General features: G+C 48.3%; 1 protein-coding gene across 1 annotated transcript in view; it reads right to left on the reverse strand.

Moving 5' to 3' along the window:
- TNMD (tenomodulin) overlaps window positions 1-13,517 on the reverse strand; it is a 49,611-nt gene extending 36,094 nt beyond the window's left edge. Inside the window, exons 1-2 of the mRNA XM_069985713.1 lie at window positions 13,398-13,517; window positions 13,083-13,220 (exon numbers count right to left, since the gene is read on the reverse strand). Of these exons, the coding sequence (XP_069841814.1) occupies window positions 13,083-13,220; window positions 13,398-13,439 (180 nt within the window). The 5' untranslated portion in view covers window positions 13,440-13,517. The remainder of the gene's footprint in view (window positions 1-13,082; window positions 13,221-13,397) is intronic.
- Window positions 13,518-22,745: the final 9,228 nt, after the last annotated feature.

Consider the following 22,745-nt stretch of genomic DNA (forward strand, 5'->3'; position numbering starts at 1 on the left):
TAAACCCTTGCGCGGACACTATACCTCAGTTTAGGCCAATAGGGAAACTTTATCACAGCAAAGAAAAAAATTCTAAAAAATATTGAAAAACATAAACACTTAAAAAAAAATAAGTGAATGTCAGAAAATTCTCCCTAATGGGCAGATATGGCGAACTCCTCCCTGGCCGGGATCTGCGCCTCCTCCACCTCCGGTACGATCGGCGGGCAGCGTGATGCGACTGGTCCTGGGGGTGCGGAGGAGACTCTGTGTCATCTAATTCCTCTTCTCGAGCTCTTAGCACAATTACCCGGTAATCACTTTGCATTTCTCGCCTCCTTCCATTCACATTAGATCTTTTGAAGCCTTTTTGCGGCGCAGCAGACATTGTACTATTGGCGCCCTTGCCGCTGACCCCTGCTCCATGCGGATGGCTGATATACACTTGGCGGAGACGCCATTATATCGGTACAATCAGAGCGGCGGAGGTGAGCGGCAATTACAGGACAAAGACAAGAAGCCCCGAGACGCTTCAATGGGGAAATTGTGCACCTTTAGCAAGAAGGAGGCGATAATTACCGGAAAGTCGCCGCTCGGTGCTATTATTCTCGTTTTAGAGGGGAAGGTAAATTTAGGTAAATTTAGGAAGAATGCGAAAAATCAAACTTAATTTTCTTAACTGGTGAGAAATGCAAAGTGAATAGATGGTGTTCAGGAGACGGGGAGGACGGCGAGGCTGCGGATGTTACAGCTCCGCTATAATAACATCTTCTATATCCTCGTCTAGGATGATAAGTGACTTGGCCTGACTACACATTCAGCGGCTGCACTGAGAATCCAGGACCACGATCCTTTGCGGCAGCCTGAAACTTCTACCATAGAAGCAGCAGCACCGGCTGTATGTTAGATGGTGCACTGTGTGGTGCCTCATATGGTTTACTCCTATAGCATACAAATAAATGTACCATAGTGGGCTCACATATAAGCACCATATGGAATGATGTCTTTCATACAGCTGCCTAAAAAGGAATACAGTACAAAGCCACCGCCAAGCACAGCAAATATAATCCACCATACAGTGATCACAAAATATCACCAGTGACTGCATAATACCACCATACAGTAACCACATATACTATCACCATACAGTGACCACATAATACCACCATACAGTGACTACATATCACTAGTGACTGCATAATACCACCATACAGTAACCACATATACTATCACCATACAGTGACCACATAATACCACCATACAGTGACTACATATACTATCACCATACAGTGACCACATAATACCACCATACAGTGACTACATATCACTAGTGACTGCATAATACCACCATACAGTAACCACATATACTATCACCATACAGTGACCACATAATACCACAATACAGTGACTACATATACTATCACCATACAGTGACCACATAATACCACCATACAGTGACTACATATCACTAGTGACTGCATAATACCACCATACAGTGACCACATATACTATCGCCATACAGTGACCACATAATATCTATAGGAGGGGGGGGGGGGTTGAGGGGGGCCATCTATAGGAGGAAAAGGAGAGGGGGCCATCTATAAGGAGGGGGGGAAGAGAGGGGGCCATCTATAAGGAGGGGGGGGGAAAGAGGGGGCCATCTATAAGGAGGGGGGAAGAGAGGGGGCCATCTATAAGGAGGGAGGGGAGAGAGGGCCATGTATAGGGGTAGGGAGAGAGGGTGCCATCTATAAGGGGGGGAGAGGGGGCTATCTATAAGGGGGGGCATCTATAAGGGGGGCATCTATAAGGGGGGCAACATAGGGAGAGAGGGGGCCATCTATAAGGGGGGCAACATGGGGGGCATCTATAAGAGGGGATACACAGTGGCGGGCGTATACTATAAGGGGGTCACATAGAGTCAGCCTACCTACTGAGGGCATACAGGGGCCAATACAGATGTGCAGTGTGTAGAGAGATGGAGATGGTGTCAGTGTGAGGAGCCTAATATGTTTCTCTGGCAGATTCTGTGGATTTGTGGCTCGGAGAAGTTCTCATAATGGCCGAGGAGGGATGGAGAAGATGAAAAGGGAAGAACTCCGATCAGAGAAGACGTCTCCTGTGAGTTACCTGATATAACTGCACTGTAATGTATATGGAGTACAGAACCTGTGTAGAGCTGCGTCAGCCTCTATATGACTATTCAGTAGCAGCGGTGGGGTTAGTCAGTATGTGGTGGTATTTGTCAGTATGTGGTAGTGTTAGTCAGTATGTGGTGGTATTTGTCAGTATGTGGTAGTGTTAGTCAGTATGTGGTGGTGTTAGTCAGTATGTGGTGGTGTTAGTCAGTATGTGGCGGTGTTAGTCAGTATGTGGCAGTGTTAGTCAGTAGCAGCGGTGGTGTTAGTCTGTATGTGGAGGAATTATTTGTTACTTGTTATCTGGTACTGTGTTTTTTATTGGTCTTAGTATACAGGATCTGGTCAGTAAAAATATGGTGGTGATGGTAGTGGTTGTGATGTGGTGGTAATATTTCCTTCCTATATACTGGTAATATTGGTCTCAGTATACAGGATTTGGTCGGTAACAGTATGGCAGTAATATGTACGGTGATAATACTTTCTCTTCCAATATGCTGGTGTTATTGGTAATATCTGTCTTGGTGTGTGTGTGTGTGTATATATACACACACCAATAGCATTACTTGGTCGTGAAGGGGAGGGGGGGCCCAAGTTGATCTCTCGCACCAGGGCCCAGGAGACATTAGCTACACCCCTGGCCATCACCATACAGTAACCATATACCATATACTATCACCATACAGTGACCACTTAATAGGTAGCATTATGTTTGGACTCCATTCACATTGATATTCACAAATGTGTTGTATGTTTCTTTAGGACACCAGGTTGCCCCCCTGTGGGCTTGAGGCCCCTTTGCTTCTGTGTAAATAGATTTCCCCTCTATCTTCTTGTTTTATTAGCTGAATACTTGTCTTTTATGTCGCTTTTATTGCATTCCCAGCAGTTGTAGCTACCACTACTTAGGACGCTCTTAAAATGTCTCTTGTGTAGTTCTATTTCTGGCGACACCAGTCCATACGTCCTCTCTTATTGGCCTTCCTGAGTTTTTATAGACCCTACTAAGCATTTTATAACAGGATACATGAAAACTTATTAGGTTGTTGTCACTATTACTTAGGCGACCCCTGACCCTTACCTCTGATATTCTGTCAGGCCTATTAGTTAGAATTAGGTCCAGAAGTGCCCCCCCTCTTGTTAGTGATGATCAGTTCCAGAAGTCCCCCCCCCCCTCTTGTTGGTTCTTGTACTATCTGTGATGATAATTGACTTTCATTATGGTCAGCACATGTGATAGCAGATCCGCCATCTACATGACAGGGGTGTGCAGTGTCCTGGTACCCACATCCCAGCCTGGAGTTGTTGTGTGGCTGAGGAATAGCTTGCTGTATCTTGGGTACATTGGGGAATATTGTCACTGCTAGGGTCATCGCTCTGTGGTCAGAGCAAAGCTAAGGTTTGGTCACATGACACTCCTACAGGCTGCTTCAGTCAGATCACTACCCAGGCTGGATACAATTGTAACAAACTCTCAGCTGTGAGAAGTATCCCCGCAAACATAACTCCTGATATGTTGCTGCCCATGGTGAGACTAACAATTCACTCCATACTTGTTATTATCTATTCAGTCTCCTTCCCCCAGTTCCCAGCTGCTGCTTTCTGCTGAAGACACAAAAATCTATGTGTGAGCTTTTCTCTCTGTCTCCCCCTCCTCCCCCCTCCCTTCTGAGACGGCTGATGTAAACAAGTCCCTGGCAGGCTGTATCTGCAAAACTGTAGCTCCTTTGTATTGCTGGGGGGAAACTGTCAGCAATTAAAGGGAACCTGTCACCCTCGGTGTCAGGGTGACAGGCTCCCGACCCCCCGCTACAGCCCCCTATACTCACCTGATCCCGCCGGGTCCCGCTTCTGGATCCGGTCGGGTCACGGAGTTATCAGCTGCTGCAGCCTGGTGCGCGCTGAGAGATGAGTCCAACGCTCATAGAGAATGACGGAGCGATGGACACTCCATCATTCTCTATGAGCGTTGGACTCTATGAGCGTTGGGCTGCAGCGGCTGATATCTCCGTGACCCGACCGGATCCTAGAAGCGGGACTCGGCAGGATCAGGTGAGTATAGGGGGCTGTAACGGGGGTCGGGAGCCTGACAAGTTCCCTTTAACCCTCCCAGCATTACAAAAAAGCTACAATGTGGCAGATACAGCCTGCCAGGGACTTGTTTACATCAGCCATCTCAAAAGTGAGGAGGGGAAGACAGAGAGAAAAGCTCACACAGAGATTTTTGTGTCTTCAGCAGAAAGCAGCAGCTGAGAACTGGGGGAAGGAGACTGAATAGATAATAACAAGTATGGAAGGAATTGTTAGTCTCACCATGGGCAGCAACATATTAAATGTTATGTTTAAGTGGAATACCCCTTTAAGTGCCGATAAGTTTGTTGCCAGAATGCTCATATTCACTGAAAGCAAGCAGAAATCTGTACAATGCAATGATTAATGGATGTAAGAGTGGAGTGAGGTAAACTGTGAGTGATCGCCATCTGCGATTCCTGTGAGAACACGTCCTTACAGTCTCGGGAAGACGATTTCTTCCTTCTGGCAGACTATGAGTTAAATGTCCTCATGTAACAGCGACAATAACATAAGGTATGAGACAGTCTCCTCAGTTGTGTATGCGTCCTGGTGAGCGTGCGGTGTACCGCCGCTGCCAACGTCACCGGTTATTTTTGAAGTATGAAGATTATTAGGAGATTGTGTTTGTCTCTCACCTCCTGCAATCTGCATCGAGAATCATCGCTGTAATGCGCCAAAAAAATTCCTCTGTCTCCCGTCTATATGGTAGTGATGTCATCTGGGTGATAACCAGGGAGGCTGCCATTACTGACAAGGCCACCCAGCTTTCCCAGACTTCTAAGGACCAAATTTGCAGAGGTATTATATACTACACCCATAGGCAGCCAGGGGTATGGTAATGTTAAAGGGGTACTCCACTCAGACATCACTTTAGATATGTTGTTACCCATGGTGAGACTAACAATTCCTTCCATACTTCCATTACTTGTTATCATCTCACCCAGCTTTCCCAAACTCTTGAAAGGCAGACACATTGTGTTGTGCCATATTTGACAATCAGAAGTCTGAGAAAGCTGGGTGAGAACCTATGGGGGAGCTGGCAGCTGTAATTGCCATGACACAGCTTTCCCACACTCCGACATGGCAGAAACATCATATGTTCTTATATTTGCTATATTGCGTGACAAGTCCTGTAGAAGCGTTAATAATACAACTCCGGGAGACAAGCTCCATCACTGTTGTGTCCAGCAGAGGTCTGGGAGATCAGTCCCATCACTTCTGAGTCCATCATGGGTTCTGGTAGACCAGCCTCATCACTGCTGCATCCATGCGGGGCCTGGGAGAGTAGCCCTATCATTGCTGAATCCATCGGGGGTGGGGGGGGGGAAGCTCTATAACTACTGTATCCACCGGGGTCCTGGGAGACCAGTCCAATCACTGCTGCATCCATCAGGGGTCCAGTAGACTAGCTCCATCACTACAGGAATCGGGGTCCGATACACCAGTTCCATCACTTCTGCATCCATCAGGAGACGAGCTCCATCACTGCTGCAGTCATGGGGGTTCGGTAGACCAGCTCCATCACTGCTGCAGTCATCGGGGTCTGGTAGACCAGTTCCATCACTGCTGCACTCATCGGGGTCCGGTAGACCAGTTCCATCACTGCTGCACTCATCGGGGTCCGGTAGACCAGTTCCATCAGTGCTGCAGTCATGGGGGTTCGGTAGACCAGTTCCATCACTGCTGCACTCATCGGGGTCCCGTAGACCAGTTCCATCACTGCTGCACTCATCGGGGTCCAGTAGACCAGTTCCATCACTGCTGCAGTCATCGGGGTCCAGTAGACCAGTTCCATCACTGCTGCAGTCATCAGGGTCCGGTAGACCAGTTCCATCACTGCTGCAGTCATCGGGGTCCAGTAGACCAGTTCCATCACTGCTGCAGTCATCAGGGTCCGGTAGACCAGTTCCATCACTGCTGCAGTCATCAGGGTCTGGTAGACCAGTTCCATCACTGCTGCAGTCATCGGGGTCTGGTAGACCAGTTCCATCACTGCTGCAGTCATCGGGGTCCAGTAGACCAGTTCCATCACTGCTGCAGTCATTGGGGTCCGGTAGACCAGTTCCATCACTGCTGCAGTCATCGGGGTCTGGTAGACCAGTTCCATCACTGCTGCAGTCATCGGGGTCCAGTAGACCAGTTCCATCACTGCTGCAGTCATCGGGGTCCAGTAGACCAGTTCCATCACTGCTGCAGTCATCGGTGTCCAGTAGACCAGTTCCATCACTGCTGCAGTCATCGGGATCCGGTAGACCAGTTCCATCACTGCTGCAGTCATCGGGGTCCGGTAGACCAGTTCCATCACTGCTGCACTCATCGGGGTCTGGTAGACCAGTTCCATCACTGCTGCAGTCATCGGGGTCTGGTAGACCAGTTCCATCACTGCTGCACTCATCGGGGTCTGGTAGACCAGTTCCATTACTGCCCCGATGGTTCCTCACCAAGACGTGCTGCTCAGAACGTCTGAATGAATGAAAACAATCCAAGTAAGTAATAGACTCCAGCTGCAGGTCTGCATGACGCGTTCCGGGGCTCGTATTCTATGTACCATTCCTTCTCCTCTGGGCATAACAAAAGGTTCCAAAACAATTTCTTCTAAGGTTTATAAAGCTGGATGCAAAGGAAGTGAGGGAGCTGATACCGGTGCAAGAAGAAGACCCCAGACCCAGGTATCCCCAATGGAGGGATAATATGCCCTCCTGCCTCATCTATACAGATTCAAGCTATGTTCACACTGCAACAACGGCCGTGGTTATTACGAAAATCTATGTAACATTGCCGCCTATGAGATCCCGGCCGGAGTGTATACACAAAGTACATATATACATACACATAGTATACACTCCGGCCGGTATCCCTAGTGGCCAGCGAGAAACTGACGTGCCAGTTCTCTGCGGCCGCTATTCAATGAATAGTACCGGCCGAGATGATCTTTTCAGAGACCGTCCGGGTCACGGAACGGCCGGTCTCATACAAGGTCTTAACATAGCCTAACACATAATCAGAACATAATTTCAGGATCAGTAAGAAAAGTCAGAGGTCCGATGTTAGTGTTAGGGGTCAAATATTAGTTTTAGGAGTCAGATAGCAGTGTCAGGAGTCAGTTATCAAAGGCAGCGGTCAGATATTACTTTGTGGAGTTAGATATCAGTATCAGAGGTCAGTTATCTGAGTCATGGGTCACATATCAGTGTCGGGCCAGATGTCAATGTGATGAGTCATATCAAGGGCCAGATATCAGATTCAGGGGTCAGATATGAGTCTGTGGGGTCAGTTATTAGTCAGGGTCAGATATCTGTGTGAGGGATCAGTTATCAGAGTCAGGGGTCACATGGGGGGATTTACGAAGAGTACGCCAGGGAGAAGGTGCAGGTTTGCCCCTTCTCCCTGGCGTACGCCCTGCTCGCCCGATTGGTGGGCTGGCGGAGCTTGTTGGGGCGTGATAAGGCTCATAAGCCTCATTTATCATAATTTTGCTGCTCACAGGCAAAATCTACACCTGCTGGAAGCTGCTGGAAGCAGGTGTAGATTTTGTACGCCGGGCGCAGATTCAAGTGCGAGTGCAGAGGGCGTGCATCTCTTAGTGAATCTTGCTGGGGAAAAGGGGGCGGGGCCTGATATAAGACCAGCGTACTTGTACGGGGGTCTTTGTAAATTCCCCCCATGGTGTCAGGAGTCAGGTATCACAGTCAGGGGTCAGTTATCAAAATAAGGTTTCAGTGTAAATACATTTCCATAAACTTGTATTAAAATGATGTTTGACTCTGATATCGGACTTTTGAGATGTAGCAGAGCCGAGTGGAAATGTAGCAGGGTATGTAGAATAGCGAGTCAGATGCAGCAGAGCTTAGTATATTAGACGCAGCAGAGCACATAGAGGTGAAGTACAAATGCGTCACATATATCACACCTCAGTGTCCGATGGATGAGAGCGCGAAGATGAATTTGTCCCATGCACCAGATGTAAAGAGATGCTGCGATTATTAGTGAATCTGATGCAGCAGAGTTCAGCGTGTCCAGTGCAGCAGAGCTCAGCGTGTCCGTTGCAGCAGAGCTCAGCGTGTCCGTTGCAGCAGAGCTCAGCGTGTGCGGTGCAGCAGAGCTCAGCGTGTGCGGTGCAGCAGAGCTCAGCGTGTCCGGTGCAGCAGAGCTCAGCGTGTCCGGTGCAGCAGAGCTCAGCGTGTCCGGTGCAGCAGAGCTCAGCGTGTCCGGTGCAGCAGAGCTCAGCGTGTGCGGTGCAGCAGAGCTCAGCGTGTGCGGTGCAGCAGAGCTCAGCGTGTCCGGTGCAGCAGAGCTCAGCGTGTCCGGTGCAGCAGAGCTCAGCGTGTCCGGTGCAGCAGAGCTCAGAGTGTCCGGTGCAGCAGAGCTCAGCATGTCCGGTGCAGCAGAGCTCAGAGTGTCCGGTGCAGCAGAGCTCAGAGTGTCCGGTGCAGCAGAGCTCAGCGTGTCCGGTGCAGCAGAGCTCAGCGTGTCCGGTGCAGCAGAGCTCAGCGTGTGCAGTGCAGCAGAGCTCAGTGTGTGCGGTGCAGTAGAGCTCAGTGTGTGCGGTGCAGCAGAGCTCAGTGTGTGCGGTGCAGCAGAGCTCAGTGTGTGCGGTGCAGCAGAGCTCAGTGTGTGCGGTGCAGCAGAGCTCAGCGTGTGTGGTGCAGCAGAGCTCAGTGTGTGCAGTTTATCAGGACATGTACAGATGCAGAAAACACTAACAGGTGACATGCACTACAGCATGATGGAGCAGCAGAGCTGAGTGAGTCCTGAAAACAGCGGAGCTCATCATGGTGGATGCCGAAGCCAATACTGAATAGTTGCGATACCAGACATGGCCCATGGCCAAGAGTAGCGCTGTTTTTCTTGCACGAGGGCCATTAAACACTTGTAGTGGTCGAGACACATTAATATCTATATAATAATCATTCTGCCGACCAGTCGCCTCAGCCACAAAGATTTTATAAAATGCAGAAGAGGCTGAAGGATACAGAGCGGAATATTCAGAGAAATACTTGGCGGCCGACGCAAACCCACAAATGTTCTCAGGCCCTTCTGTCTCCCTGGCATCAGATCTCCTCCTGGCAGCGTGTCCCTCTCTATGCTCCTCCTGGCAGCATGTCCCTGTCTATCCTCCTCCTGGTAGCGTGTCCCTCTCTATCCTCCTTCTGGCAGCGTGTCCCTGTCTATCCTCCTCCTGGCAGTGTGTCCCTCTCTATGCTCCTCCTGGCAGTGTGTCCCTGTCTATCCTCCTCCTGGTGGCGTGTCCCTGTCTATCCTCCTCCTGGCAGTGTGTCCCTCTCTATCCTCCTCCTGGCAGTGTGTCCCTCTCTATCCTCCTCCTGTCAGCATGTCCCTGTCTATCCTCCTCCTGGTAGCGTGTCCCTCTCTATGCTCCTCCTGGCAGCGTGTCCCTCTCTATCCTCCTCCTGGCAGCGTGTCCCTCTCTATCCTCCTCCTGGCAGCGTGTCCCTCTCTATGCTCCTCCTGGCAGTGTGTCCCTGTGTTCCTATCATAGCATCATAGTTGGGATCCATTAACAGCAGCCATAAAATGCTTCTATCTGCACAATCCAGCGCTTAGATTTTATGGAGAGCAAAGAAATATTATATGTTACAGCAGTTTTCTAGTGGGATTTATTTGGGTCATTGCTCTTCAACCTGTGGCCCCCAAGCTGCTGGCTGTCTCTGGGCATGCTGGGAGTTGTAGTTCTGTAACAGCTAGAGAGCCATAGGCTGGAGAACTTGCTGTAGGGGATACGTAATCTCTTCCTAACACTTGATATACATGGGAGTACAGAGCATGCTCCATACAGGGCAGATGCCCAGCCCCTGCTGCTTAACCCCCGAGATGCTGCAGTCAATATTGATGTGGCGCCCATCTCGTTATAATGGTAGGCTGCCCACTCAGGACTGAGAAGTGTGTGTGTTATGTTACTATTGTCCACAAGCCTGGATGAATCATCTCCACACCTGTTAATCTGTCTATATATATCATACAATTCTAATCTCCGTTACATTATAATCCTACACAACATAGAAGAGAGCAGCACTGCCATAAAGTTCAATGGCGTGCTGCCACCACTAGATGGAGCTGATGAGCAGACATTTCTACATTGAACTCAATAAAGAAAATGGTTGGCTCCTTAGCTCCCCCTAGAGGTCACCTTCTATATGAAAACACCATGAGGGGTGCAAAATACTATAGAATAAGAGGTATAATAAGAGTTCTATCTTGTAGCTTATAGCCCATGCGGGGGACACAGGTATCCTGCCTCTAACTCTTACTGCACATTTTATTTTCTACAAGCTCCTGGCAGGACGCTGGAAACTTCTGGAAAATCCATCGATCACCCTGGAGGCGGCGGGTAATCCGAAGCGCCAGCACAAGTTTGGGGCCGGGAGGAGCAGCGCAGATATTTGTGCACGCTCCCCCATAAAACTTTATAGAGTGATTTTACTGGAGGATTTCTCATAGGTCTAAAGCGCTAAGACGCTCGCTCTGTAATTGCTGAAATATTTGAGGAGGAAAAAAAGAGGAGAAAATCCGTCCATTTATCCATCTGTCACATTCAGTCATCCGAGAAGTCTCCGGAGGAATTTATCTCTTTCTGCTGCTGGAAATGATGGTTTCCAGATAAAATGCCGATAAATAAATGAATAAATAACTTAAATAATAATAATAAATTAATAACTAAATAACTAAGCAAATAAATAAATAAATAAACATCTAAATAACTAAGTAAATAAATAAATAAATAAATGAATAACTAAATAAGTAACTAAATTAATAACTAAATAACTAAGCAAATAAATTAATAAATTAATAAATAAACATCTAAATAACTAAGTAAATAAATAAATAAATGAATAACTAAATAAGTAACTAAATTAATAACTAAATAACTAAGCAAATAACTAAGTAAATAAATAAATAAATAAACATCTAAATAACTAAGTAAGTAACTAAATTAAGTAAATAAATAAATAAACATATAAATGAGTAACTAACAACCTAACTAACTAAATAAGCTATATAATAATGATCTGGACGTGGATGGGACGTGAGGCTTTGGCCTCTGGTGGTTTTGGGGGCTGCAGTTTTCCCCCCACACTTGCTGGGAAGCGGCTGATACAAAGATATACAAGATATTTCTCACAATACCAATAATTATTCCGGTATAGAATTCTGAGGACGGGTTCATTGCTGCAGACGCACCAGAATTCTAGTGAAATATTTGCCATAATTTCCCCTGGTTTACATGACTGTTTTAGACATTCCTTTGACAAGGGGGTGTGGCTTACAGGGGAATTTTTGTGGGTTTGCTGGAAATGGGGCGTGGCTTAAATACAATGTGATAAGCCAAAACTTCACAATTTTTTATGTACGTCAGCAAACACCTGGTCTATAAGACCAGACTAGAGATTTGCATTTTTAGACTGTTTACATTTTTACTATACAAAATGTCTGAGATGTGGCAGGAATGTGTCTGTAGATGTATCCAAATAGTATAGCGGTGGCACGGTTCACTCCTCTCTATCTGCTCAGTGCAGGAGACGGCTCCATTATAGTCTATGGGGATAATCTTCTGCGATCAGATGGACGGAGTCGGGGAGTGAATGGCAGTGAGCCGGGGAGTGAATGGCGCTGAGCCGGGGAGTGAATGGCGCTGAGCCGGGGAGTGAATGGCGCTGAGCCGGGGAGTGAATGGCAGTGAGCCGGGGAGTGAATGGCGCTGAGCCGGGGAGTGAATGGAGCTGAGCCGGGGAGTGAATGACGCTGAGACGGGGAGTGAATGGCGCTGAGCCGGGGAGTGAATGGCAGTGAGCCGGGGAGTGAATGGCGCTGAGCCGGGGAGTGAATGGCGCTGAGCCGGGGAGTGAATGGCGCTGAGCCGGGGAGTGAATAGCGCTGAGCCGGGGAGTGAATGGTGCTGAGCCGGGGAGTGAATAGCGCTGAGCCGGGGAGTGAATGGCGCTGAGCCGGGGAGTGAATGGTGCTGAGTCGGGGAGTGAATGGCGCTGAGCCGGGGAGTGAATGGAGCTGAGCCGGGGAGTGAATGGCGCTGAGCAGGGGAGTGAATGGCGCTGAGCCGGGGAGTGAATGGCGCTGAGCCGGGGAGTGAATGGTGCTGCCGCCATGCTTTTTACCTGGATATATAAGAGAGCGGAGGGGGTATCTGCACTGAGACCTACAGGCTACAATCCACTTCATAACAGATGTGCTCCACGTGACCATAGAAATGATTGGATTCTGCGTCAGAATCAGCATGAAGCATAAGTGGTGGGATATCATAGCTACAGTGTGTTACCTGCACAGAGCTGCACATCAGCATCCCACAACCTGTAACTCTCCAGCTGTTTTAACACTACAACTCCCATCATGCACAGGCAGCCATCAGCTCTCCAGGCAGGATGGGGATTGTAGTTCTGTAACAGCTGAAGAGCTACAGGTTGTGGAACACAAGTATACATGAAGCCTGTAAGATCATTCCATAGTGGGCACTCTACATGCCGCCATATGGTGCCTCTGTACAGCAATATAATACGTCTTCTATGGGAATGGGACACATGGTTTTTTTATATTGTTTGATAGAAAAACTTCCTGAAGTTAGTGTTACATAAGAATAACAACAACAACAACAACAACAATAATAATAATATTATGTAATAATAGTCATAATAGTGATAATAATATAGTAAAAAAATAAATAATAATAATATATTAATCATAATAGTGATAATAATAATAATAATAATATAGTAAAATAATAATAATAATAATAATAATAATAATAATAATAATAATAATAATAATATAGTAAAATAATAATAATAATATAATCTAACAATAATACTTAGTAGTGTAGTAATAAATACGGCGCCTGTATTCCCACCATTCATCTCTTACCTTTTCCGGGATCTGTTTCCAGAAATCCTTCACAAAGAAGAGCAGCAGCAGCAGTGACAGGACGGTCAGCACGCACACACATATCGCCACAATCGCACATTTCTTGTAATTTCTTTTCTTCAGTTTGGATATTTCTTCCTATAACAAATTATATAACAGTAAAAAAAAAAAAAAGTTCATGCTAAAAAGGAATTCCTTGAAGTCATAGAAGCATCATTCTCATCATCACAATCCTCATCATTGGTCCTATAACTGATTGATGTATAAAACAATGACTAATAATCCCCCCCGATACAGTCTGTGGTGTGTGGTGACCTGGTGCAGAGCGCGCTCCTCCAGGTTCTCGTCCCTCTTCATCTTGGCTCTCAGGTCGGTGCAGGCGGCAGGATGGATGGTCGGGATGCCGGAGCTGCTGCTATTTAGACTGAGCCGCCACTCGGCAGCCACAGGAGGGATTGGATTTCAGTGACTTCATGATCTGCCATTCCAGACTTTTTTTTCCCATTTTTTTTTACTAGGGGAGAAATTCTCTTCAGCAAAAGGAACCATTCCCAGTTTTCTCTCCTGTGTGTGTATATATATATATCTATCTGCCACCGATTCTTATACAGGAGCAGAAATCACAATGATATTCAGAATTGTATTATTTTCCATCATTTTCGTATAATGTGTTATAGTCTGGATAATTTCCTTTCTTAGTCACGTTTAGCGGTCTCTTAGCGGACTCTTCATCCAGTGGAGCCGATGCTGTACACATTCAGGCCTTGTTTTATATCCCCGTCCCCCCATTCTCCAGGTATTGGTGCTGTAGGTCCCCCTCCCCCCACTATAGACATATGTCATATGGGCGCTCATCACCTCGAAGTCCTCAGAGGGGACAACATTCAGGTTGGTGTCCCATTAAAGCAGTGCTGAGCTCCCCCTCTAAGTCACTGGATGTAGTTGCAGTCCGTGAATTGTAGGGGGTCGGTCACCACTGGTGCAAAAAATTAAGGATGAGAACTGAGAGGAGCCGACCACTCACTTGACAGTCTACACCCCCATTTATTACTATATTAAGTATTTAAAGTGACTCTGTACCCTCAATCTGACCCCCCCAAACCACTTGTACCTTCGGATAGCTGCTATTAATCCAAGATCTGTCCTGGGATCTGTTCGGCAGGTGATGAAGTTATTGTCCTAAAAAACAACTTTTAAACTTGCAGTCCTGTGTCAAACGGGAGTATCTGTGCCCTAACTTTGCACCATCCCTCCTCCCCTCCTCCCCACCCTCTTCATCATTAGGAATGCCACTGGAACATTTTCTCCATGCTGAACATTGCCCAGGTGCCTTAACGATCCAGCCCATGTGCCGTGCTGACACAGCTGATTAATAGGAGACAATCTGCCTAGATTACAGTCCAGGGGGTGCGACAGGGACTGGGCCCAGCATAGAAGAAGGGGGCCCATCCCATGATCCAGGTGCCTAGATCCCAGGACACAATGGAAATCTATCATGGAGTCACACCCCAGATGGGGGCTGATAATAAAGCAATGGATAATAATATTTATTTATATATATAGCGCCAACAGATTACGCAGCGCCTCATTCACATGTCCGCAAAACTGAGGTCAAATTTAATTGTGAACAAATTTAGGTCCCATTGTTTTCTATGTGCCAATTCACAGGTCTGCAATTTTTTGCAGATCCGCATTTTCCCCTGGATCTGTAAGAAAAAAAAGGACATGTCCTAGTGCGGACCCTAATTGTGACACAGTACAACAATAGAGGTCTATGGGATCTGCATTTTGTGCAGACGTTACAGACATTAAGTAAGTAACATATGCAAAAATGCGGATCTGCAAAAATATACTGACGTGTGAATGAGGCCTAAAGATGGGATTACCCCTTTAACGGCGTACTCCGGCAAACACCTTTTTTTTTTTTTTTTTTTTTTTAATCAACTGGTGTCAGAAAGTTATATAGATTTGTAATTTACTCCTATTGAAAAATCTCCAGTCTTCCAGTACTTATCAGCTGCTGTATGTCCTGCAGGAAGTGGTGTATTCTCTCCAGTCTGACACAGTGCTCTCTGCTGCCACCTCTGTCCATGTCAGGAACTGTCCAGAGCAGCAGCAAATCCCCATAGAAAACCTCTCCTGCTCTGTACAGTTCCTGACATGGACAGAGGTGGCAGCAGAGAGCACTGTGTCAGACTGGAGAGAATACACCACTTCCTGCAGGACATACAGCAGCTGATAAGTACTGGAAGACTGGAGATTTTTCAATAGGAGTAAATTACAAAACTATATAACTTTTTGGCAAAATATATATATATATATATATTTTTTTTTTTTGCTAGAGTATCCCTTTAAACCAATAAATTAAGAAATTCTGGAATAAAAATGGTACTTTTCCCCCTTTTTTATCCAAGAAAATTTGGCTGGGTCCTTTCTGCTGGGACACAGTCACTAATGTTATCACAAAGGTGAGACTGGGAACCTTCACCAATCTGTTATATCTGGCAGGATCCGGCTTCTGTTGCACTTTGGACGCCAAAACATAAAATGATTTCAAATGTTTGCAGAATTTAATTAAAAGTTTACATAAGACCGCGCCGCCTGGGAGTCCGAGAGCCAAACCCCCTCTCCGAGCAGCTTATCTTCTAAATGTCAAAATCCTATATCTTTCATCTGAAGCTTTTATTCTTACACTGGGCAGCCAAGATAGGGAGAACGAGACATTTCATAAAGTCACATGGGCAGATTATTTATATGCTCCGGCTGTAGGTATCTGCATAATGTCTATTGTCTGCTAATTATAAGCCCCGAGATACAGACACAAACATGTACTGAGGATTTATCTACTGGTACTGTCCACAGTTACATCCTGTATTATACTCCAGAGCTGCACTCACTATTCTGCTGGTGGGGTCACTGTGTACATACATTACATTACTGATCCTGAGTTACACCCTGTATTATACCCCAGAGCTGCACTCACTATTCTGCTGGTGGGGTCACTGTGTACATACATTACATTACTGATCCTGAGTTACATCCTGTATTATACTCCAGAGCTGCAGTCACTATTCTGCTGGTGGGGTCAGTGTGTACATATATTACATTACTGATCCTGAGTTACATCCTGTATTATACCCCAGAGCTGCACTCACTATTCTGCTGCTGGGGTCACTGTGTACATACATTACATTACTGATCCTGAGTTACATCCTGTAGATCTTTTATTTATTTAAAAATATAAAACATAACAACAAAGAAATAATATAAATAAGATAACTGTACAATATATACAAGTCCATAAACGTATTGGCTGGTCCAGCCTCACACTCACCAAACACACCGCTGTATTATCCCTCACACGTGCAAACTAGATTTCCCCAAAACACCACAATAATAACACTATAAAACTTAACTAACAATAACTAACATAACTATACTCCATACTAACCCCCTGGTCCGGTTGCGTTCCACAAAAATTAAATAAATATACAAATAAATACATAAATGAATATATACATAGAGCCCTACACCAAACACCAAAGTATTTATAATTTTTTTTTTTTTTGGCCCTGAGCTGGTCCCGCATCCCATGCCCCCAGTACATGATAACAGACGTCCATGAACCAGCCCAGGACTTTCTGTTTATACTAAAGTCCCCAAAAAAACCCTCCCCCCCATATAACCCACCACCCAACCTAACACTAAACCCCAACCCCAGGTGGAGACCAACACAAAATATGCAACTATATACACAAATATACACACTAATAATATACACAAACATACACAGTAAACCATATTGGGGCTTCTCAGCCCTACACACAGCCCGAAAGCCCAAGATCAGCGCCTGCAAGCCCTATATTCCTATACAGCTATAGCACAAAACAAAAGACTAAGGTGCCAGCATCAGCCGCCACCAGGACAGGAGACGCAGGCTAAGGAACCTTATAGGCAAAGCCCCTCCAAAGACAAGAGGCCCTACCAGCCCCCAGCCTCTCGTACTCCAAAGAGCGCACATTCACCAGGTCACCCAGTGTGCCCCTAACCACTCCATCCACAGGGGGGCGCTGTGCCCCTAACCACCTCATCCACAGGGGGTGCTGTGCCCCTAACCGCCTTATCCACAGGGGGCGCTGTGCCCCTAACCACCTCATCCTCAGGGGGTGCTGTGCCCCTAACCGCCTCATCCACAGGGGGCGCTGTGCCCCTAACCACCTCATCCACAGGGGGTGCTGTGCCCCTAACCACCTCATCCACAGGGGGCGCTGTGCCCCTAACCGCCTTATCCACAGGGGGCGCTGTGCCCCTAACCACCTCATCCACAGGGAGGATTTTACGTTGCGTCGACACTAAACACCGTGCACTCCACGTGTGGTACCTGACCACTATGCTGACTAGGAATAAAGTGCTCCGGTCCCAGCCACCAAGGTTTCTGAATGCTCCATAGGCCCATTCCGCATAGGAGAGACGGGCCAACCTGGGCCACCCGATGGAAGCGCCCACCCTGTTGTAAACCTCTGTATTAAAGGGACAATGAAGCAGAATATGCTCCATGCTTTCCAGCATGCCTCCACACTCCTCCCGGGGACATCCCCGATCCTCAGAGCTCCTGCACTTCAGATTGTCCCTCACATACAGTTTCCCATGGAAGCAGCGCCAAGCCAAGTCCCAAAACTTCCAGAGGTTTGCAATGTTGGTCTTAAGAAAGGTATTCACCAGGAACACCACGGGGTTGACCATACACAACCCCCCTTGTCTCCTCGTACGGTAAGTAACCTCCCTCTTGACTAGGTTCAGTCTATTCCCCCATAACAGCTGGAAGAACACACTGTAGACCCGAGTCCAGAGCGGTTCTGGCAAAATGCAAACACTGCCCAGATATATCAGCAAAGGGAGCAGGAAAGTTTTGATCAGGTTAACCCTTTCCCTGAGGGTCAAAGACCAACCCTTCCACTGATCCACCTTCTGAGCGGCGATCTTAAGCCTGCTGTCCCAGTTTTGTTTGGGGTAATCCCCTTGGCCGAATTCGATGCCGAGAACTTTTGCAGACTCCTGGGGCTCTGGAAGGGTGTCCGGGAGATCAAATCCAGGATCTCCACCTCCCAGCCAGAGACTCTCACACTTATCCTGGTTGATCTTGGACCCAGATGCCTCTGAGTAGCGCTTCACCTCTGACATCACACACCGCACCTCCTCTTGCGAGGAGAGGAATATGGTGACATCATCGGCGTACGCTACCACCCTCAGAGTGGAATCCGGCACCGCAGGGTCCATTCTCACCCCTGCCAACGGTCCACAATCAATCCTCCTAAGAAATGGATCAATTGCAAACACGTACAACAGTGGGCTCAAAGGGCAACCCTGACGGACACCAGACCCAACCTCAAAAGAGCGGCCAATCCAACCATTCACAAGCGGGAAACTCTCTGCCCCTGCATACAAGGTCTTAAGCCAATCAACAAAAACCCCCGGCAGGCCATATCTCAGAAGGACAGACCAGAGGTACTCGTGGTTAACCCGATCAAACGCTTTTGCCTGATCAAAGGACAGCAAGTACCCCTTCCAGTGACCCGCCCTACCCTGCTCCACAGCCTCCCGGACACCGAGCACAGCACTAAAGGTACTGCGGCCTGGAACAGAGCAATGCTGGGCCCCCGAAAGGAGCTGGGGTGCAAACTTCACCAGCCGATTAAACAGCACTTTTGCCAGAATCTTTCTGTTCACATTTAGAAGCGCTATGGGACGCCAATTCTCAATGCGGGACGGGTCTTTACCCTTTGAAAAAATGATCAAGGCTGACCTCCTCATTGACCTCGGCAGAGTGCCCGAGGAGAGACACTCATTAAGTACCGCAGTCAAGAGGGGAACCAAAGTGTCCTCACTAGCTATACTATTCAGGGCGACGCCATCATAAGTCAGCTTGTCTCTGGAACCTCCCCTATCTTGGGGCCTCGTGACAGCATTGAAGTCCCCTCCAAAGACCACCTGCCGACTTGTAAAAAGATAGGGCTTGATCCTCATAAAGAGACACTTCCGATCCCACTTGGACTGTGGACCATAGATGTTAATAAGGCGAAGTTCTTGTCCCTTCATGAGGACATCTAGAATCAGGCACCTCCCCATTTCTAACTCAATAACCCGTCGGCATTCTACCGATGTGGCAAAAAGGACCGCCACCCCGTTATACGTCTGGGCCACAAGAGACCAGTAGGAGGACCCATTCCTCCATTCCCTTCTGGCTTTAAATATAGATGACATGTCTGTTAGCCTGGTTTCCTGCAAAAAGAAAATGTCAGCATTAACATGGGCAAAATAATCATAGGCCGCAAATCTAGCCGTATCTGACTTAATGCTGGCTACATTAATGGAAGCCAGCGTCAACGGAGAGGGTGCCGCCATCATGGGTGATTGAGTTCGATGGCTTTCTTCTTCCCACCCCCTTTCTTACCCTCCTCACACTCCACGTCAGAAGAACTCTTAACCCTTTTTAGTGATACTGAAGTGTCCATATCACCAGTCTTATCAATATTACCTGGGCCAGTCCCCTCCCCCGAGGACATAACTTCCCCAGGAGAAAAAGACTCGGCGCCCCCTGGAGGCTTTGCCACCACCTTCAGAACCTCACCCTCAGCTTCCTCCTCTGGAGAGGAAGAGATGTTGTCGAGGGCTTGGAACTGATTGGAAAGACCGATCAGAGGGGAGCAAGTCTCACCTTCCTTTGGCACTTGGACCAGGGTAGGAGAAGATCTCAAATCTCCCTTTTTTTTACTTGTACCCCGCTTACGTTTCTTCTCCTGCCATCCCTGCCCGTCATCCTCATTCGTGCTCTCACAATGGGACGACTCAGGGGTGACAGCACCTTCCTCTCTACGCAACCTCCTGACCTTCTCATTCAGTTCATCATCCCTCAGGGCCTCAGCAGCATGATTGGCCTCTGGGACAGGACCAGAGGTTCTCCCAGTAACTCGGGATTCCCCCATGGCCCTCTCCTTTTGGCGCTTATCAAGACGTCTCAGTCTGGCTGGTGTCGTCTTCTTGCTATTCCTCACTGGCCCCTCAGATCCTTCACCTCTGCTAGTCCCCTCCCCAGCAGATTCCAGCTCATGGCCTTTACCCGCCGGGGCCAAGACCGCATTGGCAAAGGAACGAGGACAACGACTGAAAGGGTGACCTAAGTCACCACACAGGTGACACCTAATCTCCGCACAAGATGCAGCATGATGGCCTACACCCCCACACAAGGAACATTTCTGTACCGTACAGTTGGCACTGAAGTGTGTGGGGTCGCCGCACCTGTGACAGAGCTTCGACTGACCCTGGTAGAAGATGTGGATACGATCTCTCCCGAGGAAGGCAGAAGATGGAATATGGGTAACCGTATTTCCTGAACGTCTGAGTTTTACCACAAAAGTCCAGGCCCCTGACCAGATGCCAAACTCATCCCTATTTTTTTGTGGAATCCAATGACTTCACCGTACCGCCCTAACCATGTCATGATATCCACACAAGAGAGTGACTCATTACGGGTCAAGACGGTCACTCTCTTGACTTCATTTTGGCGAGACAATGCCTGCACGGCAAAGTCCCGCCAGCCGGGCTCGTTCTTTATCAATTCATAGTTTGACCAGAAAAGCTCAAGCCCCTCCGGCCGAACAAAACTGATATCGAACTCGGGTGTACCATGAGGATGTATCAAAGCATAGATGTCAGTTGCCTTGAAGCTCATCTTCAGCAGGAGCTCAACCACCTTGGTCCTTGAAGGACATGTATCAGTGCCCCACCACCGAAGACGAACCACATTCCTATGGAAACCACCCTGCCCGGCTGTTGGAAGGGACCAAGTGGTTTCCCCTTTACTGTTCTCGGAAGGCAGCAAGGCCATGCCTTTCTATCCAGTAGGATAGATCAACCTCTCTTCCCTCTACATTGATCGATCTTTCCTCCTTCTTAAGAGCCTCCAGGAAACGCCGTTGCAACATGCCGTCCCCAGAGCCTGGAGAAGAGGAGGGCATTCTACCTCCCCCAGCAGCGGCCCCAGCATAACTTCTCCTAGGGGCCGTCACTGCTGGGGGTGCAACCGGACCAGTCCCTGACCCTTCACCACCATCACCACCTCCCCCAATAACATTGTCTCTAATAACTTCCCCAATCCCCCCCATAACATCACCACCTTCAATGACATTGTCCCCAGTAACATTACCACCACCTGCAATAACATTTCCCCAATCACATCATTCCCACCCCCAATAACAACATCACCACCCCCCATAGCAACATCACTACCACCCCCAATAACACTGCCCCTGGTCACCCCACACTCCATCACTTCATCATTCATACACCCCGCACCCCCATCTCCTCCCTCAATCACACTGGCTGGACCAGCAGCAGATGCAGCACATGATGGTAATGATGAGTCTTTTGTTTTTGCTGTCCTTTTTGCCTCAGCATCCTGGGGCACTAGAATTAGGACAACCTCCGCTGGCCCTTTAAGGGACCGGTCAGCCTGCTTGCCCGGTCTAGAGGCCATCCCAACTCTGTTCTTTTTAGTGCCCTCCGCCTCATCAGCAGTGTCTTTAGCATTGTCCACATGCCGCTGATCAGTGGGATCAGCGGCGCCAATACAAAACAAAATTCCCTTTTTGCAGTTTTTATTTGGCCTGTCTTATTGGGATCGTCTGGAACCACCGCAACTACCTCCGGCACTGAGCCACCCCCCCTCCCACAGGGGAGCAAACTACAGCACCGGAGTCTGCCTTTTTGCCCACCGCTGGGTCACCCTCACTGTCCGGCCTTCTCTGCTCCATCCCTGCTACTACAAACAAGGTTGGAGCTCAGCGCCCTTTTGGTATCTGTGTTCTCCCCGCACCTTTGCACCGAGTCCACTACAGAACACGGGCTGGGCTGGGTAACGGGGCTCGCACAATGAACCAACCCTGCGGCCGGCTCAGGGGTCTCAGGGAGGGGGGTGTAGATGTAACTCACCACTTCTTGCTGCTTTGCCTTGGTCTTTCCCTTCTTGCCCCCAGGTGCCTCCTCTGGGAGTTCATCTCCAAACACAAAGTTCTGAGGGCACACTGGGGACTCGATCATCCTGATCTGGGCCATGAGCGCCCCTCCCTGGCCGCTGCTGTCACTGTCCTCCCCTGAGTCGGCAGGTGTCACCACTGGCTGCTGTGCAGGGGGCCCACTGTACGGAGCCTGCTGGTGTTGCTGCAGGCTGCCAGGTGGGTCTGGCTGTTGGTCTTCATCCATCTCCTTATCGTTGTTGTCGTCATCATCATCATCATCCACCTGGGTTTCAGGTTGCAGCCCCATCAACCTTCTCTCTCTGTTATCAGCCATCTCCCGGAAACTGTCATCATTTATAAGTTTTTCCTTAAATCCACCACTCATCTCCCGTATCTCCGCTTTCCTCCCTCTTTACCAGGATCTCAGACTTCTTCCTCTTTGTAGCCTGGTTGGCCCTGGCACGGGCGTAGCGCAGTTCCTCCCGGAGCCTCCTCAGAGACTTGCTGGCTTCTTCATACTCACGGAGGTGGCTCATGACCCGGGAGCCATAGGTGGAGAGAGACTCCCGGGCCCTCTGCACTCCCCAGCCTTCCTCACCGAGGTCGGCTTCACCCCCGTGAGCACTCAGCTTTCTCCCAGAAGTACCTG

This window comes from Dendropsophus ebraccatus, chromosome 10 (genome assembly GCF_027789765.1).
Source record: "Dendropsophus ebraccatus isolate aDenEbr1 chromosome 10, aDenEbr1.pat, whole genome shotgun sequence".
Taxonomy (NCBI): Eukaryota; Metazoa; Chordata; class Amphibia; order Anura; family Hylidae; genus Dendropsophus; species Dendropsophus ebraccatus.